Raw genomic sequence first — 20633 nt, forward strand, 5'->3', positions numbered from 1 at the left:
CAGAGTTGCCTCCATTCAGGTACCTGCTGAATGGTAGGTGCAGCCATAGCTCTTTTACTGCCCCCACCAGGTTACTTCCCTAGATGAGTGTCCATTTTGCTGGTAAAGCTTATCATAGTCCTTCATTTCATTTTTTCCCTTTTCAATTCTATTTTAAATATCAGTAGTCAGAAATGTTTCTCTTTTTTTGCTCAGCTAAATGTTTTTCTTAAACAGCTGTCATCAAGTTTTTAGCAGTCTTGTGAAATTGAGTGGTTTACATTCACAATTTTTAACTCTAGCTACAGTGGTTTAAGACTTACATGTTTGAAGTAGCCTGTCTTTATACCTATGTACAAAATTATCCTTTATACTTGTGTATATGGGTAGATCGCAGGTAGATCTGTAAAATCTGTACTTTATTTAAAATACTTAAATGTCTTAAGTTATGAAGAGGTGTTGCATGTCTAACATAAGACAACTTTATTGCTTTATTGTTTGCTGTAGATGTGCAGAATTATTAATTATGTATCAGGCTGATATTAACCATGCTGCTGAAAGAGGACAGACACCTTTGTACCTGGCCTGCAAAAACGGAAATAACGATTGTATTAAGCTATTGCTGGAAGGTGGAGCAGATCGAACAATAAAAACCAGTGTAAGTTCAAATAGTACCTTGTGCAGTACTGAATATTGACATTAAAATATTTATTAAAATTTTTCTTTAAAGCTGGAATAAACCATATCATTTGAAATTATCATTTTGTTATTTTCATCATACTTTCTGGGTTTTTTTTAAATCATATATTGTCTAAAATCTCCTAAATGTTATGACTTCCATACCATTTTATGGATTTCAGATTCCACTGGCAATTTGCTGCAACTTTTCTCCAGCACTGGATTTGTAAAATGCTTCCACTTTTTATTTTAGGGTGCTTTATTGTTGTCCTTGAAGGGACAACAATAAAGCAAACTTTCTTGCTAGTATTGTAGAATCTCATAGATCACAAATGGCAGAATACAGCCAAAAAAAAAGACCTATATAGAGGAGAAGGGAAGGAGGACTGTCTCAAAATTAGTGCCTACATAATTGCCTTTTTCAGGTGCTTTTCTAAAGTTTTTTTATGACTGTGATGTCAGTAGATTCTTTTGACAATAAATGTGGGTTATAGACTGTTCCAAAATACAGCACAAAGAGTAGTAGCTTCACAGAACATTCTACTCCTCCTGTAATTGTTACACTAAATCTTTTATCATTCATTTATTTTGCAACTGGAAAGTAAATATATTTGACTTGGAATGAGAGAAAGTTGTGATGTCAAAACTGTGACACTGACTAATAAATGGATTAAAGCAACATGAAACAATATTGATAGTCACAATGATTTTTGTTTGATGCACAGGAAGGAAGCAGTTTACTAACAGTATGTAAGCCCTGTATCACTTAGACTCTTCTAAAAATTTGGAAGATCTTATCTGTTGAACTGTCCTTGGAGAAAGCTGTAAAATTTTTTTCTTCTACATTTTCTTCCTTCTCTTCCACCCAAAACACATACAAGCAACTCTGTTTTCCCAAAGGATTATTATATCACTCTTGCTTGTCTTCTTTTTCCAGACAGAGCCTTCCATTCAGATTCTTTGCTGATATAAGTCTCCAAACAATTTTCTATGTGTTTGGTGGCAGTGTGCTTTTTTATTGTGGTTTCTTTTTTAGGATGGCTGGTCACCAATTCACGCAGCAGTGGATTCTGGTAATGTTGAAAGTCTCAAGCTCCTTATGTACTATGGAGAGCCAAACAATGGGAACTGTTTGATGGATGCAGAGTCTAATTTAGACAACTTTGATTTGGAGAAGAGAGAAGATGGCTGTAGCAGTAGAGTAAAGGCTGTTGTTTCTGCAGATCTCATCAACCATGCTGACAAAGAGGGTTGGACTGCTGCCCATATAGCAGCATCAAAAGGCTTTAAGGTTAGTCTGTGTGAACAGGTTACAGAAATCTGATAGAATTTAGGCAAAATAAATCCTTTTCCTTTATCTTTGAAGAATTACAACTTAGATGTCAAGTCTAAGTTTATTATGTAGTTTATAGGCCAACTTGATTTAACGGAGACAGAGATAGACCTCCAGAGGACAATTTGTCCCAGAATCCAGGTGTCAAATGGAGTGAATTATCATATTTAAATGCCTTCCTCTTATGGGACATTAGTAAAAAGAGGGAACATCATTACTTGAGATTTTCAAAGTTAAGGTGAGATGAATCCTACCCTGAATGCCAGTTCATTGGATGTCATGTGATAATAGATATTAGATGGACATAATTTCACTAGGAACAATTTTTCCTCTGTGAAGGAGGGGAGAAGAAGAAATTTGAGAACCAGATTTGTGCAGACATATATTGTTTAGTTTGTTATTTTGGGCAGCCTTTTTAGCAGGCAATTAAACATTTTTGTGAGGTTGGGATAACTGATGATATGGAGCATGACCTGACAGGTCCTACTGATGACAAACAGGAGGATTTCTGGAAATTTAATTTCACTTCTTGACATCAGAAGCTGTACACTTCTAACACTGACCATTTAAAGGACTTCTTTTTATATGGTAGCTGTCAGTCAGATTTCTGTAAAATTTTTACCCAGGAGGAAAATAGAGGGTGCTAAATACAGAAGAGTGAATTTTAAGGAAATATAGTCCAAGACTTCAAAAATCAGCTTGTGTTTACATGCCTAGTTCAATACCTTCATTATGTTTCCTTTTTTTCCTGATAAATTTACGTTCAAAATAGATATGCTCAAAATAGACACAGATTTAAGATTCAGCTAAGGTTACAAGTTTTTTTAGGGACAACCACTGCTTACTCAACATTTTGCATTACAAAGAGTCAGTGTTCCATTACCAATGTCTGTTAGGCAGATGCAGATACTCATTCCAGTTTCCACTTATACGAATTTAGATGGAGTTTAAGATACTTGCTGTAGTCTGCAAATACCTAAATAATGTGCACTATGTTGGCTCTTTCTGCAATAATATAATCCTCAGGAACTTTGAATCTAGGTTTCATTTTCTGTCCAAAACTGCTTTGACTAGTGATCTCTCTGAAAGGTCTGACCCTGGAAGACTTCACGTATGTCATGAATAACTCTAGGGTTTGAGTTTCTAAGCACATTCCAAGTCAACTGTTTAATAAGATCTCTATTTGGGGTTGAGGGGAGTCTCTTAGTTGATGAAGGTGATATACAGCTGGCAATCAGATTCCGGGTTTTGATGTTGCAAAGACTATAAAATTGTATTTGATTTGATGCATTTATCAATTTGAGATATGTTTGGAATATTTAAAAGGTAAAAAAGCTTAATAGCCATCTCCAAGTGCTATTAACACTTTGACTTTGTTTTCTAATCCATTATGTACACTGCATGTCATTCCTTCCAGTGCATGATAGCTGCATATAAGCAGTGCTGATGCTTGCATACTCTTGTTTCAAGACAGGTAGGGGCCATTCTTTACAGATTAATTCTGCTAGGACATCCTAGCTGTTATTTCATATGCAGCAGAAACAACAAAAATCCTCATTTTACTAAGGAAATAAGTTTGATTTCTTTGTTCTGTCCCTCTTCTTCCTGCTTTACTTCCCATTTTCAGCCTCATAGTGCAGTCCTCAGCCTTCTGCTGTTCTGCTATTCATTGTTTCTGTTTGAGAGATAGTGTTAACAAACTAACCTGTCAAGAAAATACGTGCTTTTTTCTGCTTGATATCCTTCTGGCAAGCTTAGTGAGCTAAACATTTTTTTAAAAAAACTTATAGGTGTTATAACTACAGCCTGGTAAAATTTCACCTCACAGACAAATATACCTTGAGTGACTGCTATATTTATGAAAGGTCTGAGGGTGTCAGATACACTGACAAAAGTTTCTGTAAAACAGCTACAAAATAGGTAACACTATGTCAACCTGCAACTAGCCACTATTCCACATCAAATACTCAATAGCTGCTTCTCTGTATTTTTAAGGTTTGGTTTCTCTGCTATGGTTAACCCCAAACATTATCAATTCAGTATTAACTAGTGTAATTTCCACTGGTTTCTTTGTTTTACAATATGAATATGTCTTTAAAAGCATATCTGAGATGGAAAAGCTTTCATGGAGACCACCTGTATTATTGCAAAATGATGGTCATTAGAAACAAGGACTTGATCCTTTTTCTGACTGTTGATCAATCAATTTGAATGTAGTTTTATGAGAACTCTTTTATCCCACACATATTTGGGAGGATCTGTATAATGAATATTTTTTCATGTTACAATATTATTCTACCAATCCAAATTGATAGCTAATAGCTTGTTTCTAATTTCAATGATTTTTCCTTTTGTTGAGCATATGACATTTTTAGAGAGCATCATGTTGTCATCCACAAGATGTTTGTGCTCTGACTTGATAAAAGTACATTTTTATATCACTGCATTGTCACGATGCTTGCAGAATTTCAGGTTTCTGCTTGCAGAAATTCTGCCAAAGAAGAGGCTTGCAAGGTGGTTTTAAGATGATTACTTTTTTGTGTCCCACTCAGGTGTCAGTCATGATGGAAACTCCTGCTTGGTGAATTACAAAGTGAAAACTGATTTTATGGATTGTTACCTAAATAGATTCATTGATTAGTCTGTATTAAGCTTTAGAATTGCTTATTTAGTGTTGCTTGAACATTGAGGCCAAGATGTTCAAACCAGGATAATAGCTGGGTTTCTGTCTCCTTATCAATACCTAAACTAGTGACTAGTTAATTCAGCTAATCAGCACTTGATGCTTAGAGACTGTAGAACCCTGGATCTATGTATTCTGCTTTTTTATAGTCATTATTTGAGACTTTAAAGCCTGCTATAAAGTATTTTTACTCCTGGCTTTCAACTCTGTGAGAAAACTCATTTTATCTATAGAAACTCTGTAGCTGATTGTCTTTGGAAATGCATGTGTAAGAATTTTAATTAGGAATCTAACTGCATGTTGGTAGAATGCTTTAGTGCAGCAAATGGACAAGTAAATAATACAGTTCCTACCTTTGCAGAACTGTCTAGAAATCCTTTGTAGCCATGGTGGACTAGAGGCTGAGAGAAAAGATAAGTGTAATCGAACATTGCATGATGTTGCTACTGATGATTGCAAACATCTCCTAGAAAACTTAAGTAAGTAAATGCTATCAGCATTACATAAAAATGTTTTTAGTAAAGAACTTGTGGAGCAAAAATGAGAAATATGAAAAGAGTAGTTGTCACTTTTTTAGCACCACAATATTAAGCTACTTTGATCTTGCAAGTTTCTATTCTCCAAATTTTGCAAAAGCATATGATAAAATTTTGTTGGAGGTTATTAAATTCCTCATGTCTTTGTTTCTAAACCGTTCAAAAAGATAATACATACTGTACATTTGCAAATGTCCATACTCTCTTAAAATTTCTGAATTAATTATAAGTACTTTTTCAAAAGCTATTGCCTTCCTCTTATATTTTCTTCAAATTCTTGCAGAAATAGTCACTTAGTGGTGGGTAGCTGTCAAATGCCCTCAGGCTATGATCATCTAGTCATATCTGAATCTCTTTTTAGAGCATAATTTATTTTTTCACTTATTTGTGAGGGGATTATTTGTTTGATTCTTCAAATATATCTTAGAGACAACATCAAAGAACAACTTCTTTCCAGCATCAGTAACTTCCGTAAGAAGATTGCTCTTCTGTTGAAACCTGTCATCTTCTTCCTTCTCTGTAAATTTTCTCAAAATTCAGCAGAGCAGGCCCATCTGTGTATTTCTTGAGACAGAACTTAATTCACCCTCTCACTAGTTTTGTGGTTTTTATATCGCTATATCAATCTAGATTTAGCTGTATCTATATATACAGAGAAAGATATCTATATTTCTCTGCATGGTTAGAATTATGGCATTTGTAGATTTTATGCTCTCTATTTTTTCACTCCTTTTTGTGTTGTCTTGTGGGATATACGGATGTGGGTAGTTAAGTTCACTGGTTATCAACAAATTGAGGAAATTTTCTGTCTACTGCTTCTGATTTTCCTCTTCAGCTATTTTAAATCCCAGTTCTTACATTTTACTGCAGGTTCAGAGGGGAATACAGCTCACTTTCTAACAGACACTCCTCCATAGTCATCTTTATCAGACTGAAACAAATTTCTGATGGCTGAATCTGCAGCCTGGTAAATTAATGCTTGTATTATTTCCATCAGTCTTAGTGTCCTGTGTCTCTGGACATGCTTGTCATGAATCCAAGAGCTTTTATCGGGTCAGAACCTTTGGCCTCCCATTCTCTTCTTCTTTACACCTTAAGCCAAGATTTTCGGGTAAAGTGTTTGTGTACCATCCTCTACCTTCCTCACACTCCAGGAAGGTTTCCACTGTAGGACAGGAGGATCTGTGCTCTGAAGATCTGAAAGACTAGGGCCAGGATTGCTAGCTATGCCTTAGAGGCCACATGCATTGAAGTTTAGGCATACTCTGTACCTCTGTCCTGGGGGCTTGGTTCCTTGTGGAGAACCCTCTGCACTCCTTACAGTCTGTGTTCATTTCCCTGATGTCCAGCCATCATCACAAGGGCAAGCCTTTGATGCATATCTCACAATTCCACATCTGAAGGATGCCTCTGAATAATCTTTTCCCATTGGTATGCTAGTTGGTTTAAATCAGAGCTTTTCTGACATCAGGAAAACTTCATTGGTTTGTATCAACTGAAGATCTGGCTTCTGAAGACAAAAGGGAAACAAAGATCATGTTGCAAGACTTCATAATCATCTGATGTGGGTTGTTTTTATGGTGTACTTCTTAAAATATAATTTTAATTCTAATTTAAGAATTTCTGAAATGTATTGTTCAGCATGAAAAGTAAAAGATAGTTTTGATTTTTATTCATCTAAATGATCTCCAGAGACTGCTGCTTCTGTTGAGTTGTATTCCAAAGAGCAAGATTTAAAATACTTCATAGTTTCTGGAATGTGCATATAAATTTCCTCTTTAAACATTTTGTCAATTTAATCTATAGTAAATTAAATATACCCTTTCAAGTGCATTTTCTGTCTTAGCTCTTAACTTTTTATTTAAAGATGTTTGGCTCAGCTGTGTTTTGCACTTGTGCACTAGTGCCAGAAAATTATTTTCTACATTGATAAGAAAAAATTGTGCATAAACAAAATTAAGTGAAAAATTAAGACATTGCCTACCATCTGTCTTAATTTATAAGTAATTAATCTATAAAGAGGAAATATAAGATTAAGTAAATTTTGTCTTGTTTCCTTTTATTTAAGCATAATAATACTGAACTGGTTTTTGTAAAAAAATTATAGATACCTTGGTATTTTCATCACTGCTCTGATTTTCTGGTGGTGATCTGTCCTGTTCTTTACCATTTGCTTCTTTGTAGCAGGAGTTATTTTGTAGCTTTCCTTTGTAATATTGGATGTTATTGGTTGATAATAATGGGACTGAGTTTTACAGTTTTTCTCATAGTTGGTGTTTTGTTTTTCAACAGATGCTCTTAATCTACCTGTAAGGATTTCAGTCAGTGGCATTGAACCAGTCCATTGTGGTGCAGAGGAATTTGATACAATATGTGCTTTAAATATCCGCAAGCAGACGTCATGGGATGATTTTTCAAAAGCAGTGAGTCAGGCAGTGACAAACCATTTCCAAGCAATTGCTTCTGATGGATGGAGGAGCCTGGAAGATCTGTCATTTAATAGTGCTGCAGAATCCAACATTGGCCTCAGTGCAAGCAGTATATTTTCTGTCAAACTAGGTATCAATATTGGTGTTAATGATAAAAGCAAAACTTGGGGGTGTTCTCAAATTTGTGAAATTTTCTAAGATAAAAATATCTTTGAATTACGGCATCTTTTAAATTGTAGACTAAGAAAGACTAATACTAGATATGAAACTTTGAACAGTGCTGTCATGAAAACATTCCTTACTTTTAGCTGTGTTTATGGAACAATTAATTATGTGCTTTAATATAATCTTGGAGATCATGAGTCCCTCTGTTAATTAGTCTTTTAGTACTTTTAGTACTCCAGAGGAGAAATCCATGTCAGGTGAAACTAAGTTCTCACCCTGAGTGCTGTGTGCAGTTTTGGATGCCACAGTATAAGAAAAAGCAATTAGGAAGTGTGCAAAGGAGACATGAGGATGGTGAAAGGCCTCGAGGAGAAGCTGTATGAGGAGAGGCTGAGGTCACTTGGTCTGTTCAGCCTGGAGAAGAGGAGACTGAGGGGACACCTCACTGCAGTTACAGCTTCCTTGTGAGAGGAGGAGGGGCAGACACTGATCTCAGCTCTGTGGTGACCAGTGACAGGACCTGAGGGAATGGCCTGAAGTTGTGTCATGGAGGTTTAGGTTGGATATTAGAAAAAGGTTCTTCGCCCAGAGGGTGTTTGGGCATGGAAACAGGCTTCCCCTGGGAAGTGGTGACAGCACCAGCTTGACAGAGTTCAAGAAGCATTTGAGCAATGCCCTCAGGTACATGTGACTCTTGGGATGTCCTGTGCAGAGCCAGGAGTTTGATGATCCTTGTGAGTCCCTTTCAACTCAGGATATTCTGTGGTCCTACAAAAACAATTCAAAGCCCGGCTTGCTTCTTTACAGTACATCCAGAATATACAGTAAATACAGTCTGTAAATCACCAGCATAGGTAAATAGAACTACTGTTTTACATAACTTCACTTAGCAAGGTACAAAATAGAAATCCTTAAAATTACGCAAAATTGGCCAAAATGTGGTGGTTTTAGTAACAGTTTTATAGGTTTCTGAAAATCCATGTACTTCATCTTAAATCTCCTTCCTTCCTTCACTTTCCCATAATCAAAACTGAACCCTGGTCACATTAGACTGGGCAAATTATTCTATTTTACATGTAAAGATAAAAAGACAGGCTAGCTGTTTAACTTGTGTCTCAACTGGCAGAAGACACTAGTAACTTCAGTTTTATATCAAATAATAGCATGATTTAGTACATCTCATACATGGGACTGGTTGGTTTGTCAAATTTGTCAGTGTATGCACATAATCTTTGTAAGCAAGCAAATATGCTTGAGTGTAGGACACTTTATATACATACAAGGAATATCTCTCTTTTTTTTTTTTAACAGGAAACATTACATGGTCAACAGGTCAGATTTTTTCCCAGCCACCATGGGACTTCTTGAAGAACAATAGAGCTGAGCATATCACAGTGTTTTTGTTTGGTAATTTTCAAGTCATAATTTTTCAGGTTTGAATGTTAAGATACTCCATATGAAATACATCATTTGAGAGTCATTTGCTACTGGTTTTGTTCTTCAGTATTGCTTGATTCTCAGAGACATCATATCTGTTTAGTTGTTTAACTAGATTTTAAAGTGTCTACAACATTTTTCTGGCATTTCTGTGCCAGAAAATATGCTGCACATAAAATTCTTACTGCCTTTTTCAGCCATATAGTAGTATATATATTGCTTATGTCATGGATACCCATGAATCTGTGGCGCTAGATAAATGTCTTTCATTTATTCAGCATTTTAATTTGCGTAGCCTCTTCTTAAAAAAGGTCACTGCATGAAAATCATATGTATCAGTCATACATGCATGTAAACATGAGAAATGTACCTAAGTTATATGTATGTCCCATTTTAAGGACCTCAAGAAGGCTGTTTAAACAGTGTGACCTATGCATCCATGATCCATCTTCAGACACTTCAAAATTATCTCCGCCTGGTCAGTAATAAGCTTGCTTCTCTCTGCATGCTACTTGTTTGTCAAAGTACTTCTGTAATAGTGTTGACTAAAATTGGGGTTTTTTTGCTCTGTGAAAGAACATCAAGACTTCTAAAAAAATGAAATGGGATGAAAGCTGTTTTAAAATAAAGTTCCCCCTAGATTTACCCTTAACTTTAGTCTTGTGAGGGCATTAACTTTTTTCTTTAAATAGCTGCTGCTTGATTAACTGAACTGCTTAAAAATATATTAAAAGCTCTCTGATGTCTTGATTGCTTTCCAAGTTTATTTTATTCCACTTTTTGAAGAGAAAGTAAATTAGAATAACATTCATGTAAGCAATTATTTGAGATGTGAATTTTATTCCTAGCTTATGTAGAAATCTCCTGTAACATGCCTTATTTAATACCACAAAAATGTAAGGATAATTGAACAATATGAGATAACTTTCATACATCATTTCTTTTAACATTGCATCAAATCAGAATTAGTTTAGAACCTGCCTAATTTCTGCTGTGTCCTTGGATAGTATTTTCTGTTGTCAGGAGAATGTGCCACAGGTTTCTGCTGTATTCAACTATATTGCTGAGAGATTGCAGAGATATGAGTATATTACCCTACGGACATTTTAGAGGTAAAACAGAGTTAGAGGAAAAAAAATTGTTCTACCATACTGATAACATGAACCCATTTGTATTGCAAATAAAATCCTCAGTCTTAATCCTTAAATTAGTAGTGACTTAAACTGATGATTTGGCATCATTCTGATGTATATATTTTAATTCAAGATCAAGAAAATATTTGTGATTACTAAATTTATTCTTTCACATGACTGTTTTAAGTTTTAAAGTCTGTTGTAATAAAATACCTTGCTATGTAGTTTTACAGATTAGGATATAAATCTATCAATATATTTCACAGATGTTGTATGCAAATAGTGTCTACTTTGAAACTAGTATAGTAAGGATTATCAACTCCAGTAGTGCAAAGCAAACAATTTTGTCTTTTAGGTGCTGATTGTGTCATCTAGGTTAATAGAAAAAAATATCCAAGTCTGAACTTCCAAGAATAATTTATTTACAAAATAAATATTTATATTTATCTGTCTGTAGGTTGAACAATACCGTAATGTCATTTTCCATGGTCCAGAAGGAAGTTTGCAAGATTACATAGCATATCAGATAGCAGCCTGCATGAAGGTATTTGCACAAACATATCAAGTGAATTAATCCATAAACAAGAGTTTTCACTATTTCACTAAATATCTAAATTTTCAACACAGCAAAAGCAAGTGGCTGCAGGATCTACATGTGAGATTGTTAAAGTGGAAGTGGATGCTGGTTTCTCCAAGGAGCAACTTGCAGAACTGTTCATCAGTAATGGTAAGGTTATGTCAGAAAGGCTAGTTTTGGAGATTTGTAGGAAAATTTTTAATGGTGCAAAGTAAAGAAATATGTAAAACCATTTTGGATAGTGGATGGCATGTTTTAATGGAACCCAGTTTCTCAGGTGCTTGGGGCCAATTGTTTGCGTCTAAACTGAAGGAGAGCTGAGCACATCAGAGCTCCCAAGGAACTCTGTCAAAAGTTCATACCATTTAAGTAAAACCAGTCATTTTAAATATTAATTTATGTCTCATTCTTTTTTCCCTTTGTGATCCTTTAAAAGTTGATGGCTCTGGTTCAGATCTACTGAATCAGAACTGAAGATCGACTATGTGTGTGTGTGTGTGTGTGTTCATGAACAAAAGCAGAGCCATCCTGTCAGGTTGTACAATGCTGTGCAGTGCCCTGTTCTGTTTGTTCTCATACTGCCTGGTGTGTAACTTCAGTCTGTGGCAGTTTTTCCTCTAAGGAAATCCTGGTCACAGTTACCAGGACAGCTTGTGCCAGTGATTATTCCCTTATGTCACTTTCAGTGCCATTGCATTGGTGGGAGAGAAGAGACCATTTAGTCAGAAGTCAGCCAGACTTTGGTGCTTGGCCTGGAGGCAAGAATGTCACTCGTAGTTTGTCTCTTAGGAAAGCTGCTTCTTTTGGATGCTTTATTCTCTGTCAGCGATGCACTCTTTTTAATGGTCTGGTTTTGCAGTTCTGCGTGTTGCTTCTGGTTGTGTCTCTCATTTTTCTGCCAGCTTCTTTCCCCACTGTTCTGCTGCATCTCCTTTCCTAAGAGAGCATTTCTCCTCTAAATGAATCCATCAGACACAAAGCGGGTACCTGTCCTCCCTACTTTCAAGCTGTATCCTCTTAGTAAAAGAGTCAGGAAACTGCAACTAAATAGCAATGATCATACCATCAGTTGCTGCAAGTTTTGCCTTATTACAGGTCAATTTCCTTAATGACCTTTGTTAGTACCACCTTCAAAAGGTTGTGAAACAATATAGTCAAGATAAGTGTTTATATTTATTTCTGTGTTACAGAAGCATTTACCTGGGATTTAGTGTTGCAAGAACACTTGCAAAGCTGTGTCTTTTTTAAGCAATAAGATGTTAAAATCAGAAAAATTAAAGGAAAATATTTAAAATGTTAAAAAATACAGAGATGTCATTTTAATGCCTATTAGGTTCAGGTGCTACTGGGTTTGGTTCATACTAGCTTTGAGTATTTGAGTGATGCCTAAAGATTGATTGATTAAGGAAGTCTTGAAGAGAAGATTGCCTACTTCTCATAGACATTTGCTACTATCTCATAGAATGATAAAGTTTCTTACAAACGTGGACTATTCTTAAACCTTTCATCACTACATGGTATAAAGAGTACATGTTAAAAGTTTGAGATGTAATACAGCAAATGATAGAAATATTTGAAGAGGTCTTTGCTATCTTTTCTGTTGCATTTGTATTCAGTGTATTGAAATCTTTCCTGTCTATGAAGATCCTATTACAGCAATTTCAGGAATTTATTTTAATCATAGCTTTCAATTTTTTTCTTTATAAACAGTATAATATTCTTTCTATTGTTTGATTTTATGCTTTCAATTCTAAATTTATTATCCAGTCTGTCTGGCCTGTAAACAAGTTAAAAAGGAAAAAAAAAATTAAAAATCTTTCATTGCACTAGTAGCAGTAAATTCTGTATATATAAATAGAAGTAAATTTTCCTAAGTATGCATTAATGGGATTTTTGTGTTTCAGCTTGTCTGATCCCAGTGAAACAGCCTCCTGTAAACAAGACAACAATTGTGATTTTAGAAAATCTGGAGAGAGCTTCTTTATCTGAATTACTCGGAGATTTTCTAGCGCCTCTTGAGAATCGGAGTTCAGAAAATCCCTGCACTATTCAAAGAGGTATTTAAAGAATTTGGTTTGCAGAGGTGTTTTTACTACAGTACAGTTTTATTGTAATATATGGAAAAAGGGAACAGGAGAAAAATGTAATTTGTTCCGTTTTTATATTTTATTGTAAACAGTTGTCCTTAACAATGATACCATATTTTTTAGCTAATTTATGGTGTTTTGTGGGTTGTTTATCCTTTCTAATTATGTCACTGCTTCTTGCTTCTATATGAAATCATGTCAAGGCTTTGAGTATTTCAGTAAAGTTTTATGGTTCCTTTTTAGCAAATGGAGTTTCTGGTGCTTTTTACTTTCATGAGAACTGCTTTTTACTGGGGACCATCGCAAAGTGCCATCTTCATGGCTCTGACCTGCTGGTTCAGCAGCATTTCCGTTGGGTTCAACTTAGGTGGGATGGGGAGCCAATGCGAGGCTTGCTTCAGAGGATTTTAAGGAGAAAAGTAATAAACAAGGTAAGAACTTGAATCAGCTTCAGCAGTTATGTTCATCACCAGGTCTGTGAAATATGTATGATGGTAATGCCAAAAGCAGAGCAGATAACTTAAGTTGTTTCAGGAAAAAAAGCATTCATTTCTGGGAAGATACAGGCTGTGTATCTGGAAATGTTGTGCTTGGCCTCACAGAAAGGTGTGTGGTCATGGCTAATTGGCATAAACCATTGGTTGGTTGCAAATAATGATACTGGGGCTACTTGCCTGTCAACTCCACAAAACATGCTTCAGTAAATTTTTTCAACATTTTTCATTCTTCTGAGAATTTCAGTAAAAATCAGTTCAACAAACATACATAGTCTCTTCTTCAAAGAATTTATTCTCAATACATAAAATAAGATATATGTATTTTGTCTAAGTTTTAAGCAGAAAAATATTTTCCATGATTTTCAGATCAAAAGATGGGCAAATTATATAGTTAGAAAAGTTGTTTGAGCTAATAGATCTGCTGAAGCTGAAACAAAAGTCCAAAAAAAATAAAGATGGGAAGGCTGTTTAAAATTAATAAATAAACAAAAATGGGAAATGAAAATAAAGATGTAGGTAGAAGAGGAATAGTGGACTTTCAGAAGTTATTTGGAGTACTATCTGAGTGTGATAGCAGCTATTACCAACAGTCAGGCACTGTTAGACATTGGCAGAGGGAGTTTAATCAAAACAGCTGCAAAGGAAAATAATCTTGGCAGCAGTTTTGAGCAGGCTTAAAAAGGGAGATTGTTCTAGGAATAGAAAAAAAACTTCCAGTAATAAAGAGTCCTGTTGTGAGACAACAGACCTACTGTCAGTTTTGAGTGTTCAGCTGGATGTGTCTTGGTTATCCTTAGGGATGTCATCTCCTGTACCCTTTGCCACAGTTCTCATATATAAAGGTTTACTGATTCAAAGAGATCCTGCAGAGGAAATGTGTGGTATTTGAACATTTCAGCCAGGATAATGAGGAAATTTAGAAACACTCCTAAGTATTCTTTAATTGCAAGAACCAGAATACAGAATAGAAAAAAAGAACCATGGGAAATCTATGAAACTCTTAATAGACTACTTTTCTTAGATTATATTTTTTAAGTTATGACTTGTTCATAGTCAAAGGCTGCATCAGACTTACTCTGTCAAACTGGTTTGGCTAGAAGAACTTGCAGCATCAAATAACAGATGTCATTTTCAGGCTTTTTTTTTTTTTTTTGTGGGCTTGAAAGAAATCCTTAGTCTAATAGGTTAGAATTTGACTATGTAATAGACTCCTACCTCTGACTGAAGTTGAACAGAATTTGGGTAGTAATCTCATGAAGTTTAATTTCTCTCGAGTATATATGCAGATGGTGGCTATTTGGAGAAAAAAGCCGTGTGTTTTCCTGTATCTTCCCTAATTAAATATTGAAATGCCCAGTGTGATAGCACGTTTTTTGAAATTCATACATGTGCCATATGTAAACTCAAATGCCAGTTGGTACAGGACTTAAAATAGTGGATTGCAAAGTCAAAAATAAAAGAAAGAATAATCTGTTGTAAAACTCTAAAGCAAAGTAGAAACACAGATATTGTTAGAACCATAGACTATTTCAAAGATCATTGCTCTGTATTATCATACCTTGTTTATGTGTAATATTCATGTGTTCAGGTGAAAAGCTCTTTTTTGCTGTTAGTTTGAACCATTAGGTTACATGGGTACAGTTTTAATGTTTCTCTACTTTAAGTTCACCTATAGACTCTATCAAGAGGCTCTGGCTTCAATGCTGTCAGTTACTATCCCTGGTGCATCTTTTAATGCTTCCTTTAATTTAAGCTGTTACAGAGGATAATCCTAGGATTAGGACGATGAAGACTGTAATTTGAAGTCAGAGGAAACAGGAGATTTTTCTGGCACTAAATAATTTGCCCTTAACAAGACAGACTAAAAACAAAAGTCTTAGAGGAAGAGATCTTTTCTTCACTGCTACTAGATCTAAAATCAATATGGAAATCCACTGGGCATATGTCTGGATCAGATATTCCTGTTCAGTGCAATTGGGTATTTTCTCATAATGCTTTATTTGTATCATATGCATTGCATTGTATGTGCTCCATATCTCTTGTAATCCTAATCTTAAATACTGTAGAAAACCACTGCTACCAAAATTTCTGCCTTAGTTTCCCACTAGAAAGTAAAGGTATGTCAGTTTATTGTTAAGGATATATCTGTTGAAGTGTAGTTGGGAAAATAAATTTTAATACAGCAAGATGTCAGTATATCCTATAAAAAGATTTGACCTGTTCTTGACTGTTCCTGATCTTTTAATAGCAACACATGCAATCAAAAAAACCCCAAGCCTTCCTGGAGTTTCAAGGAAAGTCTTTGCATTTCTGGTCTTATGCCATGTCAAACATCTTTTCTCCCTGCAGTTCAGAGGCAAAGTGCCTCCTCCATGTGATCCCGTGTGCAAGATCATAGACTGGATTCTTGCTGTTTGGCACCAGCTGAACTCTTGCTTGTCACGTCTAGGAGCACCTGAAGCACTTATGGGGCCAAAGCATTTCTTCTCCTGTCCTGTGGTTCCAGGGCACAGCCAAGCAACAGTCAAGTAAGATTTTTGTTTCCTGCTTGATGTTGTTCAGTGCCAACTAGATACTTATCACAAATGTAGTAATTGTGTTTCTCCCAAAATCCTGCTGACTCAGGAACCTTAAAAAAGGCATTTTAATTGAAATTGCTGAAGGTTTTTAACTTCTGTTGGCTATTTAATTACTAGAAGAGCAATTCTGAAGGACACAAGTGGGAAATGGGTGTCTAATACTGCCCCAAAGTCAGTCTTCTTGTGATCCTTCATTTATTTTCTGACACGAGGTTAAAAGATTCAAGAAAAGTTGGTAAATTCTCCTTTTGAAGTTGTAAATAAAGGAAGTTTGAAGAATGATTTCTCACTCTTTTAAATATGTGGTATAATTTAAAAACATACATACATACAGTTGAGAGATATATTATCTTAGTAAGTAGGGCAGTGTGGAGGGTTCAGTGCCGGTCAGTAAGTTTAGTTAGTTTAGTATATAAGTTTAGTTACACATATGGCTAGTGGGCCAGTAACATTAAAAATATTAAAAAATAATGGAAGTTATGGCTTTTTTTGCCTACAATTGCATAAACATCTGATCACATTCCAATTCAAAATGCTAGCAAATGATAAAAGAAATAATTATAGAATTTTAAATTGTATTAATTTCACACTAAGATGTTTGGCTGTATCAAAAAGTTAATGAGCCTCTAATTAAGATTCAGACTTACTCAGAACTGAAGTATAACATTGATTTCTGGAGATGTGACATAACTTTTCTCACCAGTCAGGTCACCCTTTCTAGTCCTGCTCTGACCTGTTTCTCTTGTACTGCTTTCTGCTGACCCTTCTTCCAGGAGCCTCTGCTTAATACATGAGGGAGGGGCCTTTGCTTAGCATGTGCAGAGGCTGTCTCATTTCATGTTCTGTCTGCAGATCTTGATATATTTTGCTTTTTATTTTCCTTTATATTCTCAAAAAGTACGCATTAGATACCAATCTTCAGAGTAATTATCAAAGTCTAAATGTGGATATAAGATTGACTTGAAATTTTATGGGTGCTGGGAAATAAAAAAAGAATAAAGCATACCATGCATCTGTCTCCCAAGTTCCTCTTGAATCATGTCCTCTGAAATGTTTTAATACTTTATTTATTGCAGTGGCATTAATAGAGGTCAGAAAAACTATTCTTTCAATATCTTAGTTATACATTTCTGAGTCTAGATTTTTTCTCAGTGTAACTCTGACTGGTTTCACAGTGCTTTATTTTGAGTGTTTTATAAATGTCCTTTATTGTAGTCATATGCCATCTGACTCCTCATTTTAATCTAGTTTTTGTCCACTAATAAACTTAAAAAGCACAGCTCCAATGAGCTCTTACTGGGCACTTTTAGTTTAGCAGCATGATGGCTAACAGTGTGGTCACGTAATAAATAGCTTTTAATTAGCAGCTCACTGATTGCTGTTATTTCAGTCTAATTAACCACTCCTTTCCTCTTGCCCCTCCTCTCCACTGTGCTATTCTGCTGCTTTTTGCATTTAGTAAAGCTTCTCTGAGTCAGTCCAACTCATTAGGATAGCAGACAGCTATCTACAAATTGGGTTCACTCTGGGCTCAGTGTTAGCATGGGACAAGAGGAAGAAGCAGCAGCAGGGAGGCAGAGAGAGCATGTGACAGGAAATTGTTTCCTGCTGTGTATGTCATGTAGCTTCACGTGTTTTGGTGAGTAGAGTGAATAAATGAAGAACATTTTAACTACATTTTTTCTTGGTTTAAGTTTAGGGAACCTTAGATGATGTTCCAACAGGAACAACTTTCACTTTGCAGCTCTTTTTGAGGGGCAGGGGTGTGTTATACCTTTCCTAAGTATCAGCTATATCAAAGAATGGGGGACTTGATCAAGATGAGCACAAAATTAAAATATAATTTAAATACAAGGTTGGAATTTTATTCCAAGAGCATGCCCATCCATTGTTAACTGTTAGATTAGAATGGCCTCCATTAATTTTATCTTCGCAGTGTTCACTTCTGACCATTTATACTGGCAGTATTGGAAAATGTTGAAAGCTGACATAGGCAGAAATTGAAAAGAGAGTTTTTATAACTAAAATATAAGAAATTGTTTATTTTGGTAGCTTAGCAGAAAGAGACTGTAACTATATGGAATAATACCTACAACATTATGCTAAGAAAGCTTTAAGGACCATCTGCAATACACATTTTACATTGTATTTTAACAACTGTACTAATTATTTTTCTAAGTAATGTAACTTTATCAAGCTTATAAAAGCACTTTGAGCATTTATATATCATAAAAGCTCAATCTTATGCTTCACAACTGACGAAAAGTATATCTTTCAAATAGCTCATGCATTCTAACTTTTAAAAAAATGGAAAAAAAACCCAAACCAAAAAGTTATCATAATATTTTAGGTAATGGGATGGCTTCAGTCTATCAATGTATCCAGCAAAATCATCCATTTAAGTCAAACAGACATTTTGGCCTTCGTGTTTTCTGAATGCATTTCTGCAAAGCTGAACTCAGTGTGATAGCCTATAATTTCTTACAGACCTTTAATATAAACCATCTGACTCAATCTTACTATCTTCCTCCTGTAAGAAAATATAAGACTAAACAAAAAGAGTTGGAGTTGATCTAAAAAAAGATTGTCTCAGTGTCTGTTGTAGATGTGAGCTGAGCCCTAAGTCTGAAATTTCTAGCCTTTATCCCCAGAGAGCTCCTAACTTATGAGAAATAGCATTTATTTTTCCCTAACAAAAATTTTTCACTACTTTGCTAATACAACATAATGTTTCTCTCTTAGAAAAGCAAAAGTCCCAGAAGACCCTTGAATCAAATTTTGAATTAAAAAATCAGACCCACTCTCTGAACCAGACAATCTAAAATATCCACAGCATTCTGGAAACACAGTTCACCATAGATCAAATAAACAAAAGAGGAGTAAGAGCAAGGCAGCTGTATAATTAGAAATGTCTTGTCAACTGGACAAGTTTGGTAATGGAAGAACACTGGAAGGAACAACCATAAGTTAATACCTCCTTTTTTTCATGCTGGCAGTGAATAGGCTAGGAATTAACACCTGCAAGCATGGAAATTTCTCCATGCACTCTAAAAAAAATTTATATAGATGAACATGCATTTTTTCTAGGACATTTTTTTAGCCTTTAAATGAAAAGGATGTTTTATATTATCTGAGGAGGAAAAGCATTAGGTGGTAAGTTTGTCAAGGGAAGCTGAAGAAATTTAGATCAAATAGTTTAATATAAAACAAGTAAACCCTTCCTTAAATAAAACCCTTCCTTAAATAAAACCCTTCCTTAAATAAAATTATTCCCTCTCTGAAATGGGGTGCTTCTTTAAAATGAAAAATCTGATATGTTACCAAAGTATAAAATCCCAGGTTTTGATAATTGCTTTTGAAGTTAAAGGACTGGTTTTGTACCACAGGTGGATGTCCAAGCTATGGAATGCTGTGATAGCTCCCAGAGTACAAGAAGCCATACTCTCCAGAGCCTCTGTGAAAAGACCATCTGTACCAGGACAAGCAATAGCCAAAAAAAATCCTAGTCAAGGGCAACAGGCTGTTGTTAAAGCTGCTCTCAGTATCTTGCTAAATAAAGCTGTTTTGCATGGCTGTCCTCTACCCAGACCAGGTAAGAGTGAACTGTCTGAAAGCCAGGTAGCTGTACATTGCTGAACTGGGGCTTTTTACTGCTTCCTCCCCTTTTTAAAACTTCCACAAAACATAGCTGTAGTTCTGAAGGGAGGTGGTGGGGTTAAAAGCATTTACTGTTATTAAATGAAGTAGTTGTATAAGATACTCCAAGAAGAACCATTTGCAACAATCAGTTCTTCTTAACATTGTTTTGCTTTTATTTCAGAGCTAGATAATTATATAGCAGATTTTAAGGGAGGAAATTTTCCTTTATCTGTGTCTTCGAGCTACAAAAATTGCAGTAAGAAAAAAGGTGAGAATGCTTCTTGGAGAAAAGTGAGCACAAGTCCTCGCAAAAAGTCAGGCCATTTGTCCTCCCAGTCATGGAATAAGCAGGAGACAAATACTGAAGGTAAATAAAGCTTTTCATTTTCAGTTCTGAAAGTTGTGGGGGCTTAAACTGTGTAGATGCAAATCAAATGTTTCTCCTACATCATGAATTAAAATTTTTCAATTAAATGACACAATTATGCTCACTAATAAAACACTGGTTATTCCCCCCACCCCCCCACCCCCCCGAAAAGAGACTGATTCAGCTTTGTGGCTGTGAGGTGTCCTAAGTAAGTTTTGTTGTTCTAATGCCCTTTCTGTTGTCCAATAACGAGGCAGGCATTGGCTCAGATGGTGCAATTACAAGCAGTGATTCTTCAGCCCTTGTTCAGAAGTTCAGAAAGAAGTCTGCTTTTTCGGGCTGCAACTCATGTCCTGATTGCCAGTTCTCTCTTTGAATTGTGAACTTATCTAATCCCACTAAGAGGATTTAAGAAATAATGAACATAACCTGAAGTGGGATGATTGATGTTGTATTTTGTACCTGAGAATGTTCTTGGAATCCAGTTAATGTCTGTGAATATAAGCTAAAAATG

At 35.4% G+C, this 20633-nt stretch overlaps 1 protein-coding gene across 2 annotated transcripts in view; it reads left to right on the forward strand.

The window, feature by feature from the left end:
* Nucleotides 1–20633, forward strand: part of CTTNBP2 (cortactin binding protein 2) — a 77779-nt gene that overhangs the window by 50454 nt on the left and 6692 nt on the right. For both annotated transcript variants that reach the window (XM_038153784.1, XM_038153785.1), the window contains 13 exons: nucleotides 487–637; nucleotides 1694–1948; nucleotides 5035–5152; nucleotides 7502–7768; nucleotides 9115–9210; nucleotides 9639–9718; nucleotides 10831–10917; nucleotides 11001–11100; nucleotides 12855–13007; nucleotides 13281–13468; nucleotides 15884–16062; nucleotides 19500–19705; nucleotides 19934–20119. In XM_038153784.1, coding sequence (XP_038009712.1) covers nucleotides 487–637; nucleotides 1694–1948; nucleotides 5035–5152; nucleotides 7502–7768; nucleotides 9115–9210; nucleotides 9639–9718; nucleotides 10831–10917; nucleotides 11001–11100; nucleotides 12855–13007; nucleotides 13281–13468; nucleotides 15884–16062; nucleotides 19500–19705; nucleotides 19934–20119 — 2066 coding nt within the window. The remainder of the gene's footprint in view (nucleotides 1–486; nucleotides 638–1693; nucleotides 1949–5034; nucleotides 5153–7501; nucleotides 7769–9114; nucleotides 9211–9638; nucleotides 9719–10830; nucleotides 10918–11000; nucleotides 11101–12854; nucleotides 13008–13280; nucleotides 13469–15883; nucleotides 16063–19499; nucleotides 19706–19933; nucleotides 20120–20633) is intronic.

Source organism: Motacilla alba, chromosome 1A (genome assembly GCF_015832195.1).
Source record: "Motacilla alba alba isolate MOTALB_02 chromosome 1A, Motacilla_alba_V1.0_pri, whole genome shotgun sequence".
Taxonomy (NCBI): Eukaryota; Metazoa; Chordata; class Aves; order Passeriformes; family Motacillidae; genus Motacilla; species Motacilla alba.